The following is a 24,697-nucleotide window of genomic DNA, read 5'->3' on the forward strand; positions in this document are numbered from 1 at the left end:
TTTGGGTGCCGCTGCCCGTGAGCCCTGCCTGGACTCCCAGACGTTCCCCCTGCCTCTGCAAGGAACAAGCGCTGCAGCAGGAGATGGTGGCTGCTCATGAGGGCAGGGAGGGGGCTCAATCCTCCCGAAGCGCAGAGGGAGGGTGCTCCCTTATCAACATTGTCAATCCTGAAGTTTTAAGGGTGGACATGGGCGTTTTTTTGAGATCGCAAAAGGCCTCTGTGGCAGGATGTGCAGCCTTCATGTCACCCTCAGCTGGGGCACCGGCCACTTTGGCTGTGGGTGGCAGCTCGGTGTCCTCCGGCCCTGGCCTTCAGAGCCCTCCAGGGGCTGCGTGTCCCCTGGGGGCCTCTCCCTTGACGGGGTGCCAGCTCCCCTCCCGTCCCCTGCCGCAGCCCCCTCACGGGAGGGCCTGGGCTGGGTGCCATGCCAGTGCACTGGCTGCCGTGCCCCTGCAGGCCTCTGCCCCAGGGAAGTGGGATTCAGCGTAGGGCACGGGCAGAAAGGGATCCGTGGGACCACCTCTCGTTTGGAGGACCGCGTTAAATATTCGTCCGGGTATGATTATAATTGCCATTGCTATTGTTGTAGTGCTTATCGCAGGACCAGGGCGTTTTGTCCCTTCGCGGGCCCCGTATGTCCCCCCCTGAACCGCCCTTTCCCGTCCCGACGCTTCCTTCCACGGGGAGGTGGGCTGTCGGCTGCCATCTTGGAAGCGGGCAAGCGGCGCGGTCTTCCCTGGCGGGGCGGTGTTTCCCGGGAGGAGCGGGGAGAGGAGGGGATGGGGGAAGGGACGAGGCTCTGCGAACGGTGAACGGCAGCGCTGGAGTCGTGGCGGTGGGGGAGGGAGGCGAAGAAGGAGGCAGTGCCCGGAGGCAAGATGTCGCCCGCAGCCTCAGCCAGACGGGTGGGACGCTACGGCGGCGCCGCGGGGTCAGGGCGGTTGGCGGGAGCGGGAAGCGCTTAGACCGCGCCTGGCGCTGAGGAGCCGTTGAAAGAGAACCGCGCGCCGGGACCGCCGCCATGCACGTCGTCAAGCGGGGTGAGGGACGGAGGAATGGAGGCTCCTCCGCCGTGGGGGGCACCGCCAGTCACGGGGGCTCCCCTCGGCGCCGGGGGTGTGTGTGTGGGTCCCCTCCCCCCTGCTTTGGGGGGTCCCCTCTCATGGCACCGGGTGTGGGCGGATGGGGTCACTCCCTCTGCTTTGGGGGTCCCTCTCATGGCGCCTGGTGCGAGGGAACGGGACCCCCTCTGCTTTGGGGGTCCCTCTCATGGCGCCTGGTGCGAGGGAACGGGACCCCCTCTGCTTTGGGGGTCCCTCTCATGGCGCCTGGTGCGAGGGAACGGGACCCCCTCTGCTTTGGGGGTCCCTCTCATGGCGCCTGGTGCGAGGGAACGGGACCCCCTCTGCTTTGGGGATCCTTCTCATGGCGCCTGGTGCGAGGGGATGGGACTCTCTGCCTTGAGGGTCCCTCTCATGGCGCCTGGTGCGAGGGGATGGGACTCTCTGCCTTGAGGGTCCCTCTCATGGCGCCTGGTGCGAGGGGATGGGACCCCCTCTGCTTTGGGGGTCCCTCTCATGGCGCCTGGTGCGAGGGGACAGAACTCCCTCTGCTTTGGGAGGGGACTCATGGCACCTAAAGGGAGTAGATGGGGACAACCCCCACCCCCTTTTTGGGAGTCCCTCATGGGCCGTGGAAGGATGGGATCCCCTCTGCTTTGGGGGAAGCTTGTGTGGCACTGAGTGTGAAGGGTTAGCACCCTGTCTGCACTGGGGAAGACCCTGGAACAAGGGAGTTCCCCCGTGACATCAAGAGTGAGGGATGAGACCCTTCAGTTTGCTTTGGGAGACATCCCCCAACCCCCATGGCAATGATCTCTGGGCTTTGTCCCCACATCTTCGATCTAAGGAGAACACTTGGCCTACGGAGGGGTCCCCAGCCTTCAGGGGTCTGAGGTGGCCCTCAGCTGGGTTCCCCGCCTCTGCAGCAGTGGTCCTGAGAATTGGGTTTATGCAAAGTTTGAGGTGTAGTGGGGAGGGAATTTCTTGGCCCTGGAGCAGGTACTTGCCCCCTCCTGAAGTGGTGTGAGCTCCCTGTTTTTCTTCATTCTGTGGAGACCTGGGCCTCTGAGTGAGGGATCCCATGATCACCCGAAGCAAGGACACGCTGGGGTGGAGGGATAGCCTCTCTTCTTCTTGGGCCTGAACAGAGAACCTGAGCAGCTTGTCCATGGTGATTCCTACCCCAGGTTCCCCCAGAAGAGGGCTGGCTCCTGTGTGAGGTGCTGGGTGGGAGAATCCTGTGCTTAACTGGTTCTTTGTTGTAACGGGAGCTGTTGTGACAGTAACCTCTTCTCTGACAGATGGACGCCAAGAGCGTGTCATGTTTGACAAGATCACGTCGCGCATCCAGAAGCTCTGCTATGGGCTCAATGCTGACTTTGTCGATCCTGTGAGTCTGACCTTTTTCCTGCTGTCCCGTTCTCTGCCCCTTGTGGTGATCTCTGCTGAAAGCCAGCAGTGGGGAGTAGGTGTTACGCGGTTATTCTCCTTGGAAAAAGCCAAGTGTGGCAGCCTGCGCAGGAACTCCTGGCAAATGCATTCATAAAGTGTTTCTTCTAATTGTTTTCTGAGCTTTTTTGCTTCACAGATACAGAGTCTGAGACTGTGGTGGGGGGAAAAAAGTCAGCTTACCTGTTGGAAATTGCTTTTACCTCAAACGTTGTTGAAGCAATTGAGCTTCTTGTGCTAAAAAAAAAAAGAAGAAAAAAAAAAAGAATTGATTGTTGCTCTAATTCACATACTTTGGTTTTGGTAGATTGCTCTCAATTTCAATCTGCAGAGCTTTAGCAATACTAGGTGGAAAGTAGCTCTTGATCCTGTCTCAATAAAACAAGGTGCCCTTTCTGTCTGACAGAACCCCCATGCCATTATAATATCCCCACTTTTTTATTTTGAGCTGTGTAGGATTTTGAGCGCATGTTGATCCCACTTGTGTAAGCTGCTTTTTCCAAAGCCTGTGTGGAGGGCGACTCGACTCCCTCGTGGATCTGTTGATCTCTGAGATCTTTATGCAGATGTGCAGATCCAGTATGTTCATTTGGAGTCACCAACTTAGGCTCTTCCTGCCTCCAAGATCTGACAGTCTGTTTTCATGTCTTATATTGCATCTGTAAAATATTTGTCATTCATTCTGCACCAAAAGGTAGTGCTCTTCAGCCGTTGATAGAGAGCAGGAGGGGGAGCATTAGTGACTTGGTTACTGAAACACAAGGTGTGCTGACTTCATCTCAGTGACATGGGGAGTTGATGATGAGGACAGAAGCAAGGTTCCTAGTCCTCCTGACTCTTAATCCCAGACTGGTGGGGGCTGGCAGGGACCCCTGGAGCTCACCCCGTCCCACCCCTGCTGGAGCAGGCACCCCCAGAGCAGGGGCACAGGGCCGCGTCCAGGCGGGGGGTGAATGTCTCCAGGGAAGGGACCCCACAGCCTCTCTGAGCAGCCTGTGCCCCTGCTCTGGCACCCGCACAGGGAAGGGGTTTGTCCTCATGTTCAGGTGGAACTTCCCGTGTTCCAGCTTGTGCCCGTGGCCCCTTGGCCTGGCGTTGGGCACCGCTGAAAAGAGTCCAGCATCATCCTCCTGACACCCACCCTTCAGATATTTATAAACATTGATGAGACCCCCCTCAGCCTTCTCTTCTCCAAGCTGAACAGCTCCAGGTCTCTCAGCCTTTCCTCCCAAGGGAGATGCTCCAGCCCCTGATCCCCTTGGCAGCTCTGCGCTGGACTTGCTTGAGCAGTTCCCTGTCCTTGAACTGGGGGCCCAGACCTGGACGCAGCACCCCAGATGTGGCCTCACTGGGGCAGAGCAGAGGGGGAGGAGAACCTCCCTCGCCCTGCTGGCCACACTCCTTTCCATGCACCCCAGGGCACCGCTGGCCCCCTTGGCCCCAAGGGCCCGGTGCTGGCTCAGGGCCACCTCGCTGCCCTCCAGCACCCCCAGGGCCTCTCAGCAGAGCCGCTCTCCAGCAGGTCCCCCCCAGCCTGTGCTGGTGCGGGGGGCTGTTCCTCCCCAGGGGCAGGACCTTGCACTGGCTCTTGCTGAATTCCCCGAGGTTCCCCTGGGCCCAGCTCTCCAGCCTGGCCAGGACTCGCTGGGTGCCAGCACAGCCTTCGGGTGCATCAGCCGCTCCTCCCAGCTTGGGGTCATCAGCGAACTTGCTGGGGTTACGCTCTGTCCCATCATCCAGGTCACTGATGAATGTGCTGACCAGGACAGGACCCAGCACAGACCCCTGGGGAGCACCACCAGTGACAGGCCTCCAGCCAGGCTCTGCCCTGTTGATCACGACCCTCTGAGCTCTGTTACTGAGCCAGTTCTGTGTCCACCTCACTGTCCACTCACCCAACCCACACTTCCTTAGCTTGCCTGTGAGGATGTTACGGTGAACACCTTGCTGAAGTCGAGGTAAACATCCACTGCTCTCCCTTGGTTGACCCAGCCAGTCACGCCGTCATAGAAGGCTGTCAGGTTGGTCAAGCACGATCTTCCTTTGGTGAATCCGTGTTTACTATTTCTGATAACCTTCTTGTCCTCTACATGCCTGGAGATGACCTCCAGGATGAACTGCTCCATCACCTTTCCAGGGATGGAGGTGAGGCTGACTGGCCAATAGTTTCCCAGGTTGTTCTTCTTGCCCTTTTTGAAGACTGGAGTGACTCCAGTCCTTGGGCACCTCTCCTGTCCTCACCTGTCTTAATACCCCTGCCTTAGTAAGGAAGCTAATCTTACACGTAGCACTGCATTCTTATTTATTCTGCAGCAGAGTGTGACATCTCTCTTCCTGGGACTGAGTTTCTCCTTTTGGACTTGGACTGTCTTGTGCCGGGTGCTTTATAGGCCAATACTAAAAATGCCTTCCTTTCAGGGAGTGAGGTTTGAGAATTACGTGTCCAGGTTGTGTGAGGCTGTTGGCACTTCAAGTATATTTGGCAGTTACCACGTTAGATCAGTCCTTTCTTCCCCAGTTTAGAAAATGCTCTTTGTTGCAGTGGTCAGTGCTAAGTGCTTGAGAGAATAGCAGAAAATACTTTAGAGATGGTGGATGCAAAAGTTTTCCCATGAAAGCTCCCAACTGGCAGGTGAAGATTAGGCTATGTCATGAAGCAAAAGCCGTTGTACCCCTTCCAGGGTTGGGTTTTTTTTTTTTTTCTCTTGTCAAGAAATGATTTTAAGCGGAACAGTTCCATCTCTCATCAGGCACTTATAAAGTCAAGCTTCATTTGGAGTTTCAAAACTTTCTGTGATTCTGTGAATTTCCAAGCAAGTACTCTTTAATCTGAGTTCTCTCCCTGTGCACTTTGCTGCCATGCTATTCTAGCCTTTAGGAAAGTGTCTGCAGAGAAGAAACTGTTGATGATTCTGGATTGGCAGTTTCTGCTTTCTTCACTCTTTCCTCGCTCTCCTTTCTGCCCCTAAAATTTTAGGAGTCAGTACTTCACCAGGAGGGTTTGGTATTTTAATTTGCTGTTGTATTCAGACAGAGCGAACAGTACCGCTTATAGCGAAGCACATCTTACATTTTAAATGGTTTAAACATGAGGTTTTTTTGTCCCCCAACAACAGGTAGCTAACCTCCAGCATTTTCCCTTTTCAGGCCCAGATCACCATGAAAGTGATTCAGGGGCTGTACAGTGGTGTCACAACGGTGGAACTGGATACGCTGGCTGCTGAAACGGCTGCAACCCTGACCACCAAACACCCCGACTACGCTATCCTGGCAGCAAGGATTGCAGTGTCCAATTTGCACAAAGAAACTAAGAAAGTATTTAGTGGTAAGTCTCTTTGGGGGCACTTGGATAGCAGTTAGACAGAAAGGGAGTAGGAGTTTTCGAGGATATAAATATGGAAATCTCTTTCTTAAGCAGAAGTTACTAAGTACCCAGGCTGACTAAAAATGCCATGGAGATGAAAAACATGAGTTTTAGGCATGTCACAAGGAAAATGAAATTGCCTGTTTTTTGAAAAGTATCTGTATAAATAGATGGATGAAAAATGTAACTGATTGAAATTAGCTTGCACCTGCTTTCTTTACCATTTATTATGTGTTGTAGATTCTGTAAAGAAGCATTGTATGAGAAGTGCGTTCTTAAGGTTATCAGATTGGTAATAATACTGAGCAGGTAGAAGAAAAGTTGTATGTTTGTGGAGCTGGAGGGAGTTATTTTAGAGGATGTTAGATCCTCAAAAACAAATGACAGGCGATGCATGTATAGGTCTGTGCACGTCCTTTTTAAATACCTTTCTCTTGTAGATGTGATGGACGATCTCTACAACTACATAAATCCTCACAATGGGAAGCACTCACCCATGATCTGCAAAGAAACTCTAGACATAGTTTTGGCCAACAAAGATGTACGTAACTTCTTTTCACTTCTAAGTTTTAAAAATTCAGTGAACTAGTTCAGATAAATTACTTCTTATTTTTAAGCAAGCCGTGTTTGAGGCAAAAAGCCAATGCAGAAACCAGTGCAGGTGATAACTGCTCTGTCCTGGAGAATTTAAAAGAGAGCATGTAGGAATTTCCTTCACATAAGGATGTTTCTGTAGTAGAATCTGTTTTCTCGGATGTCCTCGTAGTCGTGATAAGCAAAACAAATTTGAGAAAAAGTACCTTTTGCTGTAGCCATCTGTTTTGCCTGCACAGAAGGGAGAGGTGAGGTTTGGTTTCTGATTTCAGGTTGTTCCAGGTCTGTGTCCCTACGGGGAAGTCGTGTTCGTATTTTGATTCTGTCTTGTGTTTCTTAGTGTCTAGTTAGACTTCAGTAAAATGTAGCCAACAATTGAGCATTGTACGTGGGGAAAGAAGTTGTTCAAACTGCATTTATTGTTTCAAGCTAAGTGCTCTTCCCTACTTTATTCCTCTGATCTGATACCACTTTCACTAGAGCTTCGAGGCCAGAAATGCCGAACAATGATAGCATTGTTATACCTTAATGTGAGGCACAAAAAAGCTGACTGTAAATGTAATTTTTTCTCTGTATTATTTCCTCTCAGCGCCTGAATTCTGCCATTATCTATGACAGAGACTTCTCCTACAACTACTTTGGTTTTAAGGTAAAAAACATTATAACGAAGAGAGCTGTTTTGATATTGTTCTGGAGCTGAGTCTTGGGAAGGATGGGAATACTTGCAGACTCACCTGGATTTGGGCAAGGAGGGCACTGGAGTCGGTGGGACGTTAGTGTTTTTGTAAAGAGTCGAAGAGTAGCTGGACAAAGCAGTTGCCTAACTGGGTGAATCATGTACTTCTTGGCTTCGCTGTGTACCCTTGGCTGCTGTAATGTTTTAACTGTTGGGGTCTGACTGTTTCGCAGCAGATAGCACTGAATATTGTTGAAAACTTCCCAGCTCATGCCAGTCCTCAAGGAAAAAATCTGATTCTTAATAAACAAAAAAGGGATTTTTGGTTTTCCCCATTGTTTTGTGTAACATTTGTTCTCAGTGTGTCTTCCCACACATTTGTCGTCTTCCATGCTGCTGGAACATCTCCCCCACAACCAGAGCAGTCGACAGTGCCCCCACCATCTGCTCCTCCTGCTCCCCTCATAACATGCTGTTCTTTGCTGAGTTGCTTTAGGGCTCTCCGGAGGGTCAGCTGGAGAGCGTTTGGCTTTTCCATAGCACTGGGTACTTCAGAGAGTTCCTGGGAATCTCTGTAAGAATGGGGGTCTTTGCCTGGAGTTTCCATCAGCACGCCTGATATGGTGCCTTCTGGGTTGGGGGGAGTAGCTTGCAAGAAGGAAACAACTAGAGTGTGTAAAGAGCGGAGCAGCTGCGGAAACAGGGCAGGCAGGATAGAGAGAGGGGACCTTGAAGGAGGGGGTGTGTTTCTCTGTGTGTACAGATATGCAATTCTTGACCCCCTGCCCCCCACCTGTAATTACTGCTGTAATCCATTAGGCACAAGCTTGAAAGGCACCTGCTTTAGCTGTAGCTTTGTCGTTTTGTGTGTTCAACACCCAGCATTGCAGACGATGATACAAGTTGTCTGGAAAGCGTTATCGTAGTACAACAGTACTTAAGGAGGAGTGGGGTTGTGGAGGAGAAACACTCCCTTGTCTTCTAGCCTTAATTCACTGTGGGTTGAGGGGTAGTGTTGAACCTTGCGGCTGCATGCTTCACCACCCCATAATCCGACGCAACAAGTCCTGAGTGTTGGAATGTTACAGTGGACTTCTGGGTTTTTTAGTCATTAGTTACCTAATATCCTCTGCCGTTGACAAGAGGAGTGGAATGCAGCGTTGGTGCTTCTGCTGAGGCCTAGGATGAGCATGAAGATGCTTGAGCTTGGAGTTAGTAGGATTTCTTTTTTTAAACTGAAATCTGCATGTCTACTAAAATGTATTCTCTCTTTCTAAAGACTCTAGAACGCTCCTACTTGCTGAAAATCAACTCAAAAGGTAAGAACTGTCTGTATCAGCTTAAAATGTTATTTAAAAGTCAAAACCAAGGCTCAGAGCAGGGGTTGAGGAGGCAAATAGGCTACCTCCTAGTTTTCCGTAAAGCATTCCGGCAAAAGCATTGAGTGACACTCTGGTAGTAGGCATTCTCTGGGCATGTGCACATTCTTTTCTTAGGCTAAGAGTCGAGCATCTGTGGTGGCAGTGGTATGCCTGCATGAAAAACAGTTGGTTGTTAAAGAGCAGCACCGTGGCAAGCTTACTTGGGTGTTCCAAATACCGGCAGTGTGACCCAGACAACTGTGCTTTACCTGTCGGTTTGAAGGACCCTAGCGCTTTGAAAGCTGCACATTATCTAGGATTTAGAAGACGAAGTCGTTCCTGTCCAGCACTTTTAAATAAATTTAAGTTGAAAGAGCTACTGTGCTATCAGTGCCAGTTATTGCAGGCCCTTAGGACACCAGAAGGATGAGAAGTTATTTCTAACATAATAAACCTAAGGAGCAATTGGTTGGATATTTGATTGGATTTCAACCGTTAATACAGGTGTGGGTTTTTTCCCCATAAGAACATCGAGCATTGGTGCAGAGTGTTGAGAGGGGTTATGCAGTCCCCGTCCTTGAGCTTTTCAGAACCTGACTGGATGAAGTCCTGAGCAAACTGGTCTGACTCTCATAGCTGGCTCTTCTTTGAGCAGGAGATTGGACTAGAGACCTCCTGAGGTTCCTTCCAACCTGAATTATTCTGTCATTCTATGAAAACTATGGCTCTCGAGTGGCTTGTTACACATTATTTGTAGCTTTTTCTTATGACCTCTACATCCGTCTGTACTGATCGTAAATGACATACTGACATTCTCTTTTCCCCTTTTCCTTTCTGTGTTCAGTTGCTGAGCGTCCACAGCATATGTTGATGAGGGTATCGGTGGGGATCCACAAAAATGACATCGATGCTGCAATTGAAACTTACAATCTTCTGTCTGAAAGGTGGTTCACCCACGCCTCCCCCACCTTGTTCAACGCAGGCACCAACCGGCCCCAGCTTTCCAGGTACCTCTGGCTTTCGAGTTTGCTTAACCGTGACTGGATGAAGGTACAGTTTTGGAGATCGGGTCTGTTCAAATGAAATGCTTTCCCAACTTCTAAAAATAGTAGTTGTGTTTCTGTGATTGTTCTACAAAGCTTTGAGAAGCTGCTGTCAAATTTAACTTGATCTCTAGTGTAGTCTTTGGGGACAAATACAGAGGTGTCTCTAAGGTTGTAAAGCTAATGGAACGGTTCACATGGCTATGTTTTATTTAAAAGTTACTTATCTGTATAGTCTTCTGTACATTACAAAATTAATCCTGGTAATTGTTTTCTAAAATATGCTAAAAGTGGCAAGCATAATTGATATGATTTTTAAAATGTTTTGCTTTGCTAACACAGGCATCTGTGATAAAACTATTGCTCGTGACATTGTCTAAAATTGTCCTTTATTCCACTTTGCAACCTATGGTTTTGCTTCATTTATTTGCTTTGCGTAGCATGTTAAAGATTCAGCGTTTACCCTTGTTTTCTACAGCCCTGGTGAAATACTTCTTGACTTTTTTTTGTTTTAACCTCCGTATGCTAAAGCTGTTTATTTCCGTTAGTTGTTTCCTGCTGTGCATGAAGGATGACAGCATTGAGGGGATCTATGACACTCTCAAGCAGTGTGCGCTGATCTCAAAGTCTGCTGGTGGGATCGGCCTTGCTGTGAGCTGTATCCGAGCCACGGGCAGCTATATTGCTGGGGTAAGCGTGCAGATGGCGTTCCCAGCAGAGGTTAACCTTCTGGTTTCAGGAAATGTCTCTATTTCAGTTGCCAAATCGGTGGTGCTTCTGCTGAGTCAGTTTAACACAGCAGTCAGTCTAGCTTCATAGTCCTTCCCTTTTCAGTATGTTCTAAGGCAAAAAGGTTGGTTTTCCTTGGTGTTTTGGCTTCCTAGTAGATGTCCTTCCAAAAGGAGAGTATTATTCCGCTGTTTGATCAGACAATTCCAAGTTATTTATGTGTTAGCAACCTATAAATACGCGCAGAGACTTGTGCATTAGCCCTTCTCCTTTGTGTATGTTGAACTGCTCAAGATCACCCCTGGATGTGTTTGGGGTTTTTTTTGCCATAGTGTATGTAACCTCTGCAAGTCTTTACATAATGTGGAGGGAAGAAAGTAGGAGGTACATTTTATTAACTCTGTGACTAGTAGCTGATATATACGTTTTCGCCTATTTTAAGAAAAGGCAGGGGGATGGGGCTACCAAGTAACTGATTGGGGTGGTCAGTTCCTAGCTCTCTGTGTAAGAGTTCTGCAGGCTGCGGAGAGACATACAGAAAATGTAGGCCCATCTCTTCAGGCAGTTGCTTTTCAGTATTGATGGTTTTCCTGTGCCTCTGCAGACAAATGGGAATTCCAATGGGCTTGTTCCGATGCTGAGGGTCTACAACAACACTGCCCGTTACGTGGATCAAGGTGGAAACAAGGTACTGGCTTTCCATTAAATTAGGGTTAAGAAGGGAACCTCAGGTCGGAGGGAGAGGTTCCACGTCTGTGAAAGACTGACCCAGTAACATCAGCAAGGTGATGAAATGGTTGCAGGTCACATATAATTAAAATAGGGCATTTTCTCCCCTTCTTTTTGACATTCTGGTGTTCCCCTTCCACTAAGCATGTTATCATGCAGGTATATCTTGGTGTACATCTGCTGCGTGAAGTGCACGTGTTAGGTCAGCCATGTTAGGTCAGCCTCTTGCACTGACTGTAGTGAATTAAGGCGGATGACTGTAGAAAGCTTCTTGATCTGTATCCTTTGTCTTCACGTAGTCCAGAGGTCAATGGAGACATGACTCAGTTAGTAGATCTAAGGTTTGTCAAGCTCCTGTTTACACAGAGGAAATATATTTTTGGTACTAAAGCATTGTTATTGAGAATCTGAAACTAGTAACATGGCATAGTTCCAATAAGTAAGTGACAGTAATGCAAAAAAACGTATTGAAATTGCCTTAATGAGACTATAAAACGAAGCTCCAGTTAGTTTAGGGTATTGTGTGCACTCAGGAGCAGTGCAGGGGATTTTATTTTCAAGGGCAATTTGTTCTGATCTTGACTCTGTTTTACGTATCAGAGACCCGGGGCTTTTGCCATCTACCTGGAGCCATGGCATTTGGACATCTTTGAGTTTCTTGACTTAAAGAAGAACACTGGAAAAGAAGAGCAACGAGCCAGAGACCTCTTCTTTGCCCTCTGGATTCCTGACCTCTTCATGAAGCGAGTTGAAACCAACCAGGTAAGAAGCTTGATTGGTGCAGAATAGGTCTGTTAATGGAGAAACAGGTGATCAGCCCTGGGCTGGAGTTCACGAAGGGCTGCAGAGCTCTCTTCCTAGCGGCAAAGGAACCTCCTGAAAGAGCTGCCTCACCTTACTTGAGAGCTAGGCTGTGCGGGTGGAGAATGGAGGTGGAGAACTCCAGTGGGATACTTTGCTTCAGTCCATGGCTCATGTGCTGGTGCTATTATACTAAATTTGTACTCTGGACTTTCCTTAAAGCATCAGAATATTCTTAGTAAATTGATCTTCATGTGACTGCTTGTATTTACTTTAAAATGGGCTGTAGCTTGGGAACCAGTCATTTCAAGGCTAAAATGCCGTTTCGTCATAAATGTTCATATAATTAATTTTTACATAAACCTGAGTGATCTGATAAATACATTCCCCATGTCTGCTGGCAGAGTTGGTCCCTACTTTTTCAGGGTGGGAAGGGTAGTTTGCATATTTCTGTTTACAGCAGGATCTGCTGGTGAAGTTGAATGTCTTTAATGAACAGGGTGCCTAAAGATTTTTCTCTGAATATTTTTCTTTCTTACAGGACTGGTCCTTAATGTGTCCCAATGAGTGTCCTGGCCTAGATGAAGTTTGGGGAGAGGAATTTGAGAAACTATATGAGAGGTAAGAAAAGTGACTAGATTTTTCTAGCAGTGGTCATCCATTCACAGGACTGCCCTTGACGTGCGGTATCTGGGAGCCAAAGCACAGGCTCCTGGTGTTGGCTCATAAGTGGTCAGCGAGTTCCTTTATCAGACTGATAAAAAGACAAAGATGGGGAACTCTGCTTACTGTTTGCTTCAAACTTTGACCTGCTCAAGATAGAACTAGGTATGAGTGATTGTTTTAGCTTGTTAGAGGGAAATTCTGAAGTGATCCCTGCTTAAAGCGGTCGATGGTTTTGTTTTGAAGGAGTTGTATAGGGTGTTGCAGTGAAAGATTTCTGTTTGCTTTGAACAATGACAGTTCAGAGTTCACACAGTTCAGAAGTGAATGGGGTCTTGCCTGCCTGGGAACCTGATGTTGTGTTAAAAATTATTGTCTTTCACTGCTGTTTCTGGGAATTACTAAGCAACAACACGTGTCCTGTTGCAGTTATGAGAAGCAAGGCCGTGTCCGCAGAGTGGTGAAGGCCCAGCAGCTCTGGTACGCCATCATCGAGTCTCAGACAGAGACCGGCACGCCGTACATGCTGTACAAAGACTCTTGCAACCGGAAGAGCAATCAGCAGAACTTGGGGACCATCAAATGCAGCAATCTGTGTACAGAAATAGTGGAGTATACCAGCAAAGACGAGGTAGGTGGAGAACAGGAACTTAGAGCATTTAGGAAAGCTCTCTAGAATACGTCTGACTGTTGGCTGGGGAAGTGAATGGGTAGCTGAGAATATTGTGGGCATGTTTTGGCTCGGGATATATTGGCTAGGGTACTTACAGCGCTTGCCCTGACTCTGTGTGTGGGTTTCCCCTCCCTTACTACTCCCATAGAGGATTTGGTATAAAACAAGATACCCATCAAAGTGAACCTCTGAAAGCTTGGGGGAGAAGTGAGCTCTTTGGCTTGCTGGTAGCTGAAGTAAGCCTCTCTTTGGCTAGTGATTTAGGAAAACTCTACCTCTCTTACCCCAAGACTTACATTTCAGTGTCAATTCCCCCCGAGTTCCCTGTGTACTACCCTAATCTTGGTGCTCTACGGACGTGCTATGTTTGTACCGCAGCATTGCTCACAAAGGCGAAGGAAGGGCACGGAATGAGTTAGTGCTAGTACAGCATGGGGAATTTCTAGTTCAGTAAAGCTCTTGAGGCTGTTGTAACTGAAAGTACCAGTTTCTACTGCCTGAGCCACTGGTTGTTCTTTAGCTCACGCTCTTTGGCATGTTCTTAACATCCCGAATAGTCTAGAAGAGATGAAGAGCTTATCTTGCCTGCCTGCACTGCACAGGAAATTTTAGCTTGCTTGTTTCAATTCTCCTGGGGTTGGAAATAATATTAGTGTTAAAAATTGTTAAAAAGAATGCCCTAATATAGGCTGGATCTCACTGAGATCAGCTGCTGGTTCTGGCAAGACAAGAAATGGTTAGGCTTAGTTGCTGGAAGGATGGCTTACAGGCAACAGGATTGACCGAGCCAGAGAAATTTAATTTTTATGGTGATGTTGATATCTACTAAACCTTTTTGAATTGTTGTTACCCTTTTGCAACCCATAAGATAGCAGAGAAATGAGGAGTGCATTTTTCCAGCCTTGTATGTTGCTTGGTGTTCTTTGTTTCCACGTAGTTTGGATACAGAGCGTGCTCTGGGACTGAGATTGTTTTTTGCATGGGGTGTTGGCTGGATGCCTGTTTTCACTATATTTTCTCTACAGGTTGCAGTGTGTAATTTGGCCTCTATAGCCCTGAACATGTACGTCACTTCAGAGCATACGTATGATTTCAAGAAGCTAGCTGAAGTCACTAAAGTGATTGTCCGAAACCTGAACAAAATCATCGATATCAACTACTACCCCGTGCCGGAGGTGAGTGCTGGGCTGCCGGCACGGGGCTGCCGGCATGCTGAGAGCCCGGTGACAGGGCCTGTTGTTCTGTGGCGGCCCCGCTCCGGCCTCGGGCAGAAGGCACTCGTGAGGCATCTTGTAAACCTGTTTGGGCTAATGGTTGGGAGTTGCGTTAACTGCCTGTCTGCAGATGCGACCCGTCGTTAGTGACTTCTTAAGCTTCAACCCAGAACTGTTCCTTAGTGAAGCAGTTGTAGAAAAAGCCTCCCCTTGAGATGGTTCTGCAGTTAGAATTCTTTTCGTGCATGTGGATTTCCATAAGGCACAGAACAGCACTAGGGGTAGAGTGGAAGGTGGAACAGAGAGAAGGATCCTGGAAGGATCCCAGGAAGGTGTAACTCAGCCTTGAGTAGTTGGTTGTATGCATTTTTGGGGGGGTGCATTAGAGAGCTTTCCGGAAGGAAGGCGGGGAGAGGGTTGGTAACTGTTGAAGAGGAATGGGAGCAGGGTTTGTTGCGCTGCAGGAACATAGAAAGGCAAGCAGCAGAGCTGGGCGTTGGAGGGGAGGGAGTAAGCAAACACCCAAAGTGCAAAGCCAAACCCAATGAAGATCAGATTTTTCTAGTGTGTACAATTTGAGTGCATGAGTCTAAATGCCTTCATGGACCTGGGGGTTTTTTTGTTTTTTTTTTTTTTTTTAGTTTTTGTTTTTTTGTTCAAAAGTGCTTAGTTTTCACTTCTAAATCATGGCTCCCTCTGTGTGTCAGGGTGAGCAGTTAAAATCACTATTCGCTCTAACAAACTTGATCTGGGTCCCCAAATTCCTGCCCCACTGCCATGGTTTTAGCTGGGATAGGGATAATTTTCTTCACTGCAGCTGGCCCAGTGCTGTGCTTTGGACTTAATATGAAAACAGTGCTGATAACACACCGATGTTTTGGTTGTTGCTGGGCAGTGCGTGTACTAGTCGAGGGCTTTTCCAGCTTCCCATGCTCTGCCAGGTGCATGGGAGGCCGGGAGGGGAGGGGGCACAGCCGAGAGCACGGATCCAAACTGGCCAAAGGGATGTTCCATACCATGTAACATCACGCCTAGTGTGTTACCTGGGGGGTGCTGGCCGGGGGAGGGAGGCAGCGATTTTGGCTCGGGGACAGGCAGCGTCGGTCGGCGGGTGGTGAGCGGTTGTGTCGTTTGTGGTTTTGGTTTTTTTTCTTTTTCCCTTTTCCTTTTTATTATATGGTTATTATAATAATCATTATAATTATTGTTTTATTTTAATTATTAAACTGTTCTTATCTCAACCCACAAGGTTTTTTGTTTTTGCTTTTGCTCTTCCGATTCTCTCCCCCGTCCCACAGGGGTGGGGGCAGTGAGCGAGCGGCTGCCTGGGTGTTTAGCTGCCGACTGGGGCTGAACCACAACAGTCCTTTTTTGGCAGCAAATAGTGGGGAACTGGGCAGAGGTGGAAGGTGGGTTGTCGCAGCAGAATGGAAGGCCTGTAAAAGTTAAAGCAGTGGCATGGATGAGAATTCCTCTCAGTGCTCCTAGTTTATTTTATGGTTCTATGTAGTTCTGCTAAAGGTAATTATTCTCTTTGCTTGAATGCTGTGCAGGCTGAACGCTCCAACAGACGCCATCGTCCCATTGGCATTGGTGTGCAGGGCCTGGCAGACGCTTTCATCTTGATGAGGTACCCCTTTGAAAGCCCCGAGGCCCAGCACTTGAACCAGCAAATTTTTGAGACTATTTATTACGGTGCTTTGGAAGCCAGCTGTGAACTTGCCAAGGAGCAAGGACCGTACGAAACATATGAGGGTTCTCCTGTCAGCAAAGGAGTAAGTACCAGAAACTGTCCTGTGTCAGGGCCAAAGCTATGCAAAGCAGATAATGGGACTGTGCTGGTCTTTGGTACAGAAGGAGACGCACTGAAACACCGTAGGCTGATAATATCGCCACAATACAAATGTGCTTGAGTTTTCCTCCATCGTTTGGCTTCCTAAGTGCAGTGGGAAATGCATGAGTTAAACTAAGGTGCAGAGAGCAAGGAAAGCAAGTAAGACTTAGCCTGTGCTGGCTGTCCCCTTTAGACAAAGACAGAGTGCTCGTAAGATTATGATACAGGAACTTTGCCGAGGCTGAACTGTAGGGAATCGTTAATAGGAATAACGGGGTCAATTTACAATGTGATCTGTAAAACATGGAGAAAAGAGCGCCCTGTCTAATTTGGACTACACCTGTGTTCTTCAGATTCTTCAGTACGACATGTGGAATGTCACCCCGTCTGATCTTTGGGACTGGAAGGCTTTAAAGGAGAAGATTGCCAAGTGAGTAGTCTTGCACAGTTTGTATTAGAGGTAAAACACATTCGCTATGTTCTGACTGACTGAAAACAAAAGAGGGCGCAAGTGTGGAAATGGTCTTATGTGTTTCCCCCTGCCCCAGTAGATCTTTCTTCAGAACTGTTTTGTGAATGGTTTTGTTTCGTGTTTGCTCTTACAAGCCAGAGAGAGCCCACCGCCTAGACTCTGCTGTAGCTGAGCTTTTAATTCCTCTCGGATGCACCAGCAGAATGGTTTGTGTTCCGGTTAAACAAAAGTAGTGGTGAGTGAGGCAGTCAGCCAGGCTTGGGAACTCTTTCCCACTGACGGACAAGCAGCTGAGCCTTGGACATCCTGAAGACGGGAATCGTTAAAGCGTGAAGTGCCTGTAATGTATTTATTCAATTTGTGTGGGCCTAATTTTTAAATTTAGTAGATCTTTCTACTGCCTCGTGTACAGAGAGGTCTCAGGCTCTTCATGGGCTGCTCGTTTTGGTTTTGCCTGAGTGCTGCAGAGTTGTGCCTGACAGATTTTTGTTCCTCTGCATCCTTTCTCATGACTAAATAGTTTGGGAAAGCCTCTGATTAAAGATGAAAATAGCAAAGACTTTAGTTATGCTTCCATGTTGAGCTACGTTATAAGTTTAGTGGAGCTTCCCTTTTCTTGCTGGAGGTAATCTGAGGGTTTGCAGGTTACCCTGAGAAGGTGAGATTCCTGAGTGTATGAGCTGAGAGTTCCCTGTGCTCGCCCTCTTAGCTCTTTGCAGGCGGTATATAACTGTGCTGTTCTTGGGTCTTCTCTGCCTTGTCTCACTTGGTTGAAGCTTTCTAACCTTTGGCTGTTGTTACTAGATACGGTGTCAGAAACAGCCTTCTCCTTTCCCCCATGCCAACTGCTTCTACTGCTCAGATCTTGGGCAATAACGAATCCATCGAGCCCTATACCAGTAACATCTACACACGCAGAGTCCTCTCAGGAGAGTTTCAGGTAAGCGAGGCAGCTGTGGGAAAAGAGCTTTTCTCTTTTCATATCTTTGATGTCAAAGTCATTTCACTGACAAAGACCAGGTGGAGGCCTCACACTTGGTAACTCAGTTCAGTTAGATGTTTTATGCCGAAGGCCGAAAGCGCCAGGGGGAACATCTAGCCTGTACTATGTGCTGTAGTAGTACAGTTTTGCATGTTCCCCAACAATCATTGTGGGATAGGTGAAATTGTAAAGACGTGCCGCTTTTGTCTGGAAAAGACCTTTATGAGGCCTCAGGATGGTCTGCAGGAGGACTTGCTAAATGAGTGATGATTAGTGAGATTATGGAAGGGACGTGCATGCTATGGGAAGAGTAACTGAGACCAGAGAGCTGTGTGTAAAGCACTGAACAAATCTGAAGAGATCGGGTAAAACCTTTACAGATCCACAGGGGTCTGTCATTTAGGAAAGAGTATGAAACAGTTTGAGTTCTGGAGGCTGGAGTTAGCAAAGAGCGCTTTGCTGAGGCAAGGGGACTATCTTAACTGTTAGGGAGGTCTGGTCTGCCCTACGTCCCCTCATCGCCGTTAGGGAAAGCACTCTGTTTCCCCCCGCCTGCGGGATCAGATCAGACACGTGGTGAGGTTAGAACAAGGGGTTTATTAACCTGCTCCGCTGTGTAGGTCAGGTGCAGGGCAGCTGGACAGGTATCCCCAAACAGTGCCAGCAAGCAAATGTTCACTGGTTTTTTTCCTCCCAAATAAACAGCCTGCACCTGTTTTGTTCTTTCCCCTTCTGATCCCAGGCTTGATGACTGTTTACACCCTTATTTAGTAATTCAGGTTGTGGTCAGTGGCCCTGGTATAAGTCAAGATCTCTCCCTTTTACCTCTTCTGGCATTCCTCACGCAGGGGAGTTCCATACACCCCCCTTTCACATTTGTAATGTCCAGTAATTTCTCCCGTTACTGTCCTACAGGTTTAGCCCCAGGTTGGTGTCAGCCAGGCGTCGCAGCCAGCCTTCTGTGTTTGCAACAGCCAGCAGCACCTCACATTTGTTACCCTCTTGTTTTAACCTTGGGCCTAGCCTGGCCATCTGCATGCGTACCTCAGTGCTGACTGAAGAGTGAAAGTTTGTCAGTGCTCTGCAAGGTCTTGTCTAATCACGTAAAAACCCGTGCACATCGGGTGGATTTGCCTCCTCTAGGGAGGTGTGTCTGTGCCATAAGGCAGGACCTGTAGCTGGGCAGAACATACAGCGCTTTCATTCTTTGGCCTTTGCCCCTTACAGGTTGTGAATCCGCACTTGTTGAAAGATCTCACGGAGAGGGGCCTGTGGAATGAGGAGATGAAAAACCAAATCATTGCCCGCAACGGCTCTATCCAGGTGTGTGTGAAAACGGGGAGAATAATGGTGCAGGGATTCCTACCGGCCTGGGAAGTGATGGCTGCGTGGCTGCGGAGCTTATTTGCCACACAGTGCTTTTGAGGTCTTCTGTATGTGAGTGACTTGGGGAGGAAAAGCTCTAACATGTAGCATTTCCATTAGAAATATGAGGGGATGTGTCTGATCTCAGTGGTAATTTGTTCCTGCTGGAGCCTGCCCGTGTGCTGGAGAAGCCCAATGGAAATGCGCTACTAATTATTGCTAGAACAAATACCAGTCAGGCTGTGCTACTTTATACAAATTCTGCAAATGTTTGGATTCCCATTATCATAAAGATTATAAAGGGGTAATTTCATAGTAGGGAGTAGGCTCGAGACAGGAATATATGGCATCCCGATCCAGAAGTCACCTATAGAAGAGTCTGTGTGGGATGAATCATTTGTGCTGTGGAGTTTGAAACGCTGTTGTGACTGTTGTGTGTGGAGTCGTGCGTGCTTGCGAAGTGTTGGATTGCTTTTTGTAAGACCTCCCAACTGTTAAGGACAAAATAGTAATTGTCTGTTTGCAAACAGCTTTTTTCCTCTCAAATTCCCCCAAATAAGCTGTCCTGTTTCAGCAAGTAAGGTGATAAGAGTTCAGCTGCAAAAAGCCGTAGTTCTGGTCAGGATTGCTGAAGCCTCAGCAATTGGTGAAGAATTTGGTTTATAAATACGAACGTTTGGGCAGTCACTGGTTACACCACACTGGAAAACTCTTCCTGTTCATTTTAGAATATACCTGAGATTCCTGATGACCTGAAGCAACTCTATAAGACAGTGTGGGAGATCTCCCAGAAAACTATCCTCAAGATGGCAGCAGACAGAGGCGCTTTCATCGATCAGAGCCAGTCTCTCAACATCCACATCGCAGAACCCAACTACGGCAAACTGACCAGCATGCACTTCTACGGGTGGAAGCAGGTATCGGGGAGGGGCTGCGTGGGGGGCTTGTTCAGAGCAGATAGCACAGGGGGCTGATAAGTTCTTTCATGAAAAGTTGGTCTCACTGATTCTTAGAAGGGTAAACTGTCGTTTCCTTCCAAGAATCCAGTCTTACTAGTGGAGTATCTCTCTAGAGCAGTAAAGCAGGGGGTGCTTGTGGCATTGCACCCGTTATTCCTGACTGCCAGACCCCGCCGTGAGGCCGGTGCGGTGCTACGGACTGAGGGGGGCTGGCCTCAGCGGCTCAGAATTCGGCTGTATTGCTTGCCTGACCGCCAGCTGGTCCCATGCCTTTGCTCCGCAGGGTCTGAAGACTGGCATGTACTACCTAAGGACAAAACCAGCTGCTAACCCCATCCAGTTCACCCTGAACAAAGAGAAACTCAGAGAGCGGGAGAAGGCCTCCAAGGAAGAGGAGGAGAAGGAGAGGAATAAAGCAGCCATGGTGTGCTCCCTGGAGAACCGGGATGAGTGTATGATGTGTGGCTCCTAATGGATCTGCCCTGCGGTGCCAGCAAAGCCCTTCTACCTTGCTGGGGTCCTTCTAGGACAGAAGCATCTAGTGTAACTTCAGGATGTAGAGGCTTGCTGGAACTGTGGCAGGAGGGGTGATCATACTAGTGTATTGTAGGCTCCCCATCCACCTGGGGGTTGGTGCACAGGTATGGATAGGGTGCATAAGAAGTTTGTATATTGCTTTAGTAGCTGGGCTTCCTGAAAACTTAAGTGCTCTTGCATGGTCTTACAATGAATCCTATAGGCAGGGCTTCATCCGGAAGGCAGGGAAGGTGTTAATGCCACTTACCTTAAAGATCTGTCCTGAGGGCTTCAGACAATTCTTTTCATTTTCTAAAGACTGTTACTCCTGTCTTCAGAGGAGGAAGCGGACCTGACTGGTATCTCCTCCTTTGCTGTGATAGGACAGCAGGAAAACATCCCTAGGCTAGGCGTGTCGCGCGCTTGCCATGCTGTCTGTCGTGACAAAGGAGCAATTTCTGTTAAGGTTAGAAAGCCAGAGCATGTGCACACCTGCCGGTGAGACCTTTCTCCCACCAGTTCTTGCTCCCCTTGTCCCCTCCTCTTCCTTTTCCAAAAAGCTTTTTAAAGGTGCAGACTGGTGGTAGGTGCCTTGCTGCCTGGAGAGCTCGTCTTCTCCATCCAGCCTGACGGGGCAGAGCACTGTGCTTGGCAAAGGCTCCTTTTCAGTTCTGACCGGGAAAGGGCAGAGCTGCTGCAGCGTGGTTTATTCTGTATTAAAAACCCACTCTAATTTCTCACTCAGTTTGCTGGTAAGGGGCCTCCCTGCTGTCCTTGGCCAGAAAGCCCTCTGAAGTGCACACGCCATCTTTTCTTCAAGAGTTGCATTTATCCACCCTGGCTAGTTATTTGATCTTGAACTGCCTGCTCTAACGCGATGGGTTTTCATCACTCAGTTCTTAAATATTTATTGAATTCATGCACCACACAACTAACCCTTTAATCCAGCCAAACTCAATAAAATGTGGAATGTCAAAGGAATGAGCAGTGGTATCTTGGAACTTTTTCTTTTTTTGATTAAAAGTGGATTGTAGCAGCTGGAGGCTGGTGCCTTGTCTGTGAGCCCCGCACCCCCTGCGCACAGTCCCTTCCAGAGGACTGTGAAGGCTCTTGTGTAAAATGAAGCGCGTAAGTGGAACCCGGTATTTGCCGGGGCAGCCGTGCTTAACCCAGTAGGGCGTCTGTTTCTTTGTGTTGTTTTGAAGCTCTGGGCTGAAGGTGAACGGGAGGAGGGGGCTGAAGTAATGCCGAGTGTGCGTTTCAGTAGCGTGCAAAGGAGGTACGCTGGGTGCACAGGGCAAACCTGGGCCTACGCTTGAACTCCTGCGTCTTGGTTTTTCAGTCCAGCCCTTGCCCTGTTTCTTCTCCCGGATTCTGTTGTAGGGCACCACCGCAAACGCCTTGGAAGCAGAGGGAGGAACTTCCCAAGGGAAGGCCGTTGTGTCTAATCACGGCACTCCTGGCAGCCGTGCCACCCAAGAAATTTCACCAAAAAGGTTCTGAGGGGAGAGGGCCTTTAGAATAGGAAAATCCTCTTCTGGGCGGGTTTTGGGAAGTTCAGAAGCTGCAAGGGCTGGAGCAGGGCTGGTGGGGAAGCAGACTCCCTCCTGCAGAACATGCTAACCTCACCTGTTGGTGGGGCAGAGGGAGCTGAGTGAGAACTGAGAGGCGATGTGTTAGGCTGTCAACAGGTGCGCGGGAAGGCATGGGCTAGAGGCAAAGATCGGCCGAGGAGCGGCTGCTGAGGCTGCGATGGGTGGGTTTGGTGAAGTTATGACGACGCTTGTGCCTATCTGTCCTCACTTGTGTGCTGGAGAGCTTCAGTGGGAGGGATCGGGGGTCCTTTCCCCTCCGCCGCCCGTCCGGCGGTGGCCCTTTGCTGTCTCGACGGTAGAGCGCAGGCCGGGCTGGCGACACTGTGGCTGCTCCGGACCAGCGTGGGATCTCGTGCAGCCGAGGGCAGGGCGGCCCAAAGCTGGGCACGTCTTCTGCGGCCAGGTCAGCAGTAAGCTGTTGCTCAGTCGAAGAACCCTTTGCTTCTCAAGCATCACAAGGAGGGTTTTTGGGGTTGGGTGTAACTGGATACCGCACCGTTAACGTGTCCCTGTGTAAACAGGAGTAGATCCCAGAGCACCCTGCAGCCTAGACTCTCCCGTTCTCGCAGTTTGCTTTTGCTGCTGCCTCTCTTTGAGGCACTCCTGAACAGGAGTGCTGTTGAAATCAGCGCTCCTGCCTGATCTGGTCTCCTGGGGGAAGCGTGAAGGCAGCTGATGCTTCCCGCTAGGCAGAAAGGAGAGGCAGTTAGAGAGGTGCTGGGGTGGGGAGCGGGAGTTGCGCTGAATGCTGATGCTCCTTTGGGGGGCGGAGGGAGGCCTCGGGAGCCGCCGTCTCTCTGCAGTGCGCAATTCGTCCTTAACCGCTGCCCTGGCTGCTGCTTGCCTGGCCTTTGGGCCGTCTCCTGCCGCCTGCGCTGTTCTGACAAACTCTTATTTCCTTACAGACCAACCAGACGTTCCTGCTGCTGTTTCCTCAATCCCCAACTGCTATCCCTAGCCAGGGAAGTGCTCTGTCATTGCTTGAGTAGGGTCAGTTTTGCTCCTTTTCTGAAACAGGTTTCTGTTACCTCTGCTGTGGTTGGGCTAAAGCAACCCTGAACAGATTGTTTCCCTCTTGAACATCTCCCCGCTTGACAGCAAGGTGCTGCTGCTCTCTAGGAAATGGCTCTGAGCTATGAGGAGGAGAAAAAAACCAAACACAAAAGGGATTTAAATGCTGGAGACCCAGACTGGTGGCTCCTTGGCTGTGTGTGGTTCCTGGAGCGGGGGGAGAATGAGGGAAGCTAATGGTTCATAGGGGTAACATGCTGAGCGTGGGCTGCCCGATGGGGTCAGGGGAGATCCTGAGCAAAGAGGCGGGCTGAGACCCTTCCCTTCAGCCTCGTGCACTCCATAGCCAGGGCCCTCTCCAGCCAGCCAGCGCTCGCTGCCCTTTTGTCCTTCTAAAGCTGAACTGGAGGTGTGAGACCGCCTGCACATCTCCCTCAGGCCACGAGGCAGGGATCGACGCCTGCCTTGGCCCAAGGCGCTCCTGGGGAGCGACTGTCCATGTCGCCTGGAAGAGGAGCCTGCCTCTTGCTGATAACAGGACATGGCAACCAAAAGGCTAAAATTCCTGTGAGTCAGACCAAAAGTCAGTCTGAAGGACAGGGAGGACAGGACAGTCCAACCCCCTGCCATGGGCAGGGACATCTTCAGCTCCATCAGGTCGCTCAGAGCCCGTCCAGCCTCACCTGGGATGTGCCCAGGGATGGGGCATCGCCCACCTCTCGGGGCACCCTGGGCCAGTGTCTCACCACCCGCAGCGTAAAACATTTCTCCCTTCGATCCAGTCTGAATCTCCCCTCCTTTAGTGTAAGGAAGGTGGGCCTGTCAGGAAGGTGGGGGTTACCCCATCTCCGGCTGTGAGGGACACGCTCATGGCAGGTGTGGGCTTGGCCCATCTAGGCGAGCGTCACACCCAGACCCGCCACCTCCACGGTCATTTCTGTAAGTGTCCAGCTGTCCGTCCACAGCGGCAGCGCCTCTGATGCGCTGGGGGCGCAGGCGGCCCTGGCCCCTGTGCCTGGTGCTGGCGGTGGGTGCTGAGCCTGTCCTGCAGGCAAGGACGGAATTGGTGCTTCTCTGTGTTGGCTCTGGGGTGGCTGCCCGTGAGCTCTTGCCTCGGCAAAGCCCGGGCCTGTGACAAGCTTTCTTGGTGAGAAACTTACCCAGGAGCTCTGTTGCTGCGGCTGAATCAATTTAAGTTCAGGAGGGTGCGGGTTTGCTGATTTAAGAGGGCCGTCCCGCCACCGTGCACGCTGCCGTCCCCGTGTAGCCGACGTCCAGCTGTGCTCCTTGTCAGCCCAAGATGGAATTGCTTTTATTGCTGTGGACTGTGCTGCCTTGGGACCGCTCGCGCCGACAGATGGGAGGTGGTGGGTCGGAGCAGCCGAGGAACGGACCATCCCCCCGCAACAGCCGGAGTTTGGACCGGCTTAAGCCAATTTTGAGGCTGCAGCCGTGGCCCTGCCCACGGGCGTGCGTATGAATGTGTGCCAGAGCAGCGCGCGTGGGTCACACCTATCCCAGGCTGCTGCCCTCGCCACCCTCCGTTCCTCCTCCGGGATGTCTCTGTTCTCCCCAGCCGCCTTCTGCACAAAGGCTTTAGCGTT

The 24,697-nt window shown here is 49.7% G+C and overlaps 1 protein-coding gene across 1 annotated transcript; it reads left to right on the forward strand.

Moving 5' to 3' along the window:
• The first annotated feature begins 846 nt into the window (after positions 1-846).
• Positions 847-21,523, forward strand: RRM1 (ribonucleotide reductase catalytic subunit M1). Its single transcript, XM_064441649.1, has 19 exons — positions 847-1,042; positions 2,365-2,453; positions 5,660-5,837; positions 6,317-6,417; positions 7,060-7,119; positions 8,426-8,465; positions 9,352-9,514; positions 10,099-10,240; positions 10,884-10,967; positions 11,609-11,770; positions 12,351-12,430; positions 12,902-13,103; positions 14,171-14,320; positions 15,913-16,134; positions 16,547-16,623; positions 17,470-17,605; positions 18,875-18,970; positions 19,741-19,929; positions 20,255-21,523. The coding sequence occupies exons 1-19, from the start codon at positions 1,024-1,026 to the stop codon at positions 20,441-20,443; spliced, it is 2,379 nt and encodes a 792-aa protein (XP_064297719.1). The 5' UTR covers positions 847-1,023; the 3' UTR covers positions 20,444-21,523.
• Positions 21,524-24,697: the final 3,174 nt, after the last annotated feature.

The sequence above is a fragment of the Phalacrocorax carbo genome, chromosome 1, assembly GCF_963921805.1.
Source record: "Phalacrocorax carbo chromosome 1, bPhaCar2.1, whole genome shotgun sequence".
Classification (NCBI taxonomy): Eukaryota; Metazoa; Chordata; class Aves; order Suliformes; family Phalacrocoracidae; genus Phalacrocorax; species Phalacrocorax carbo.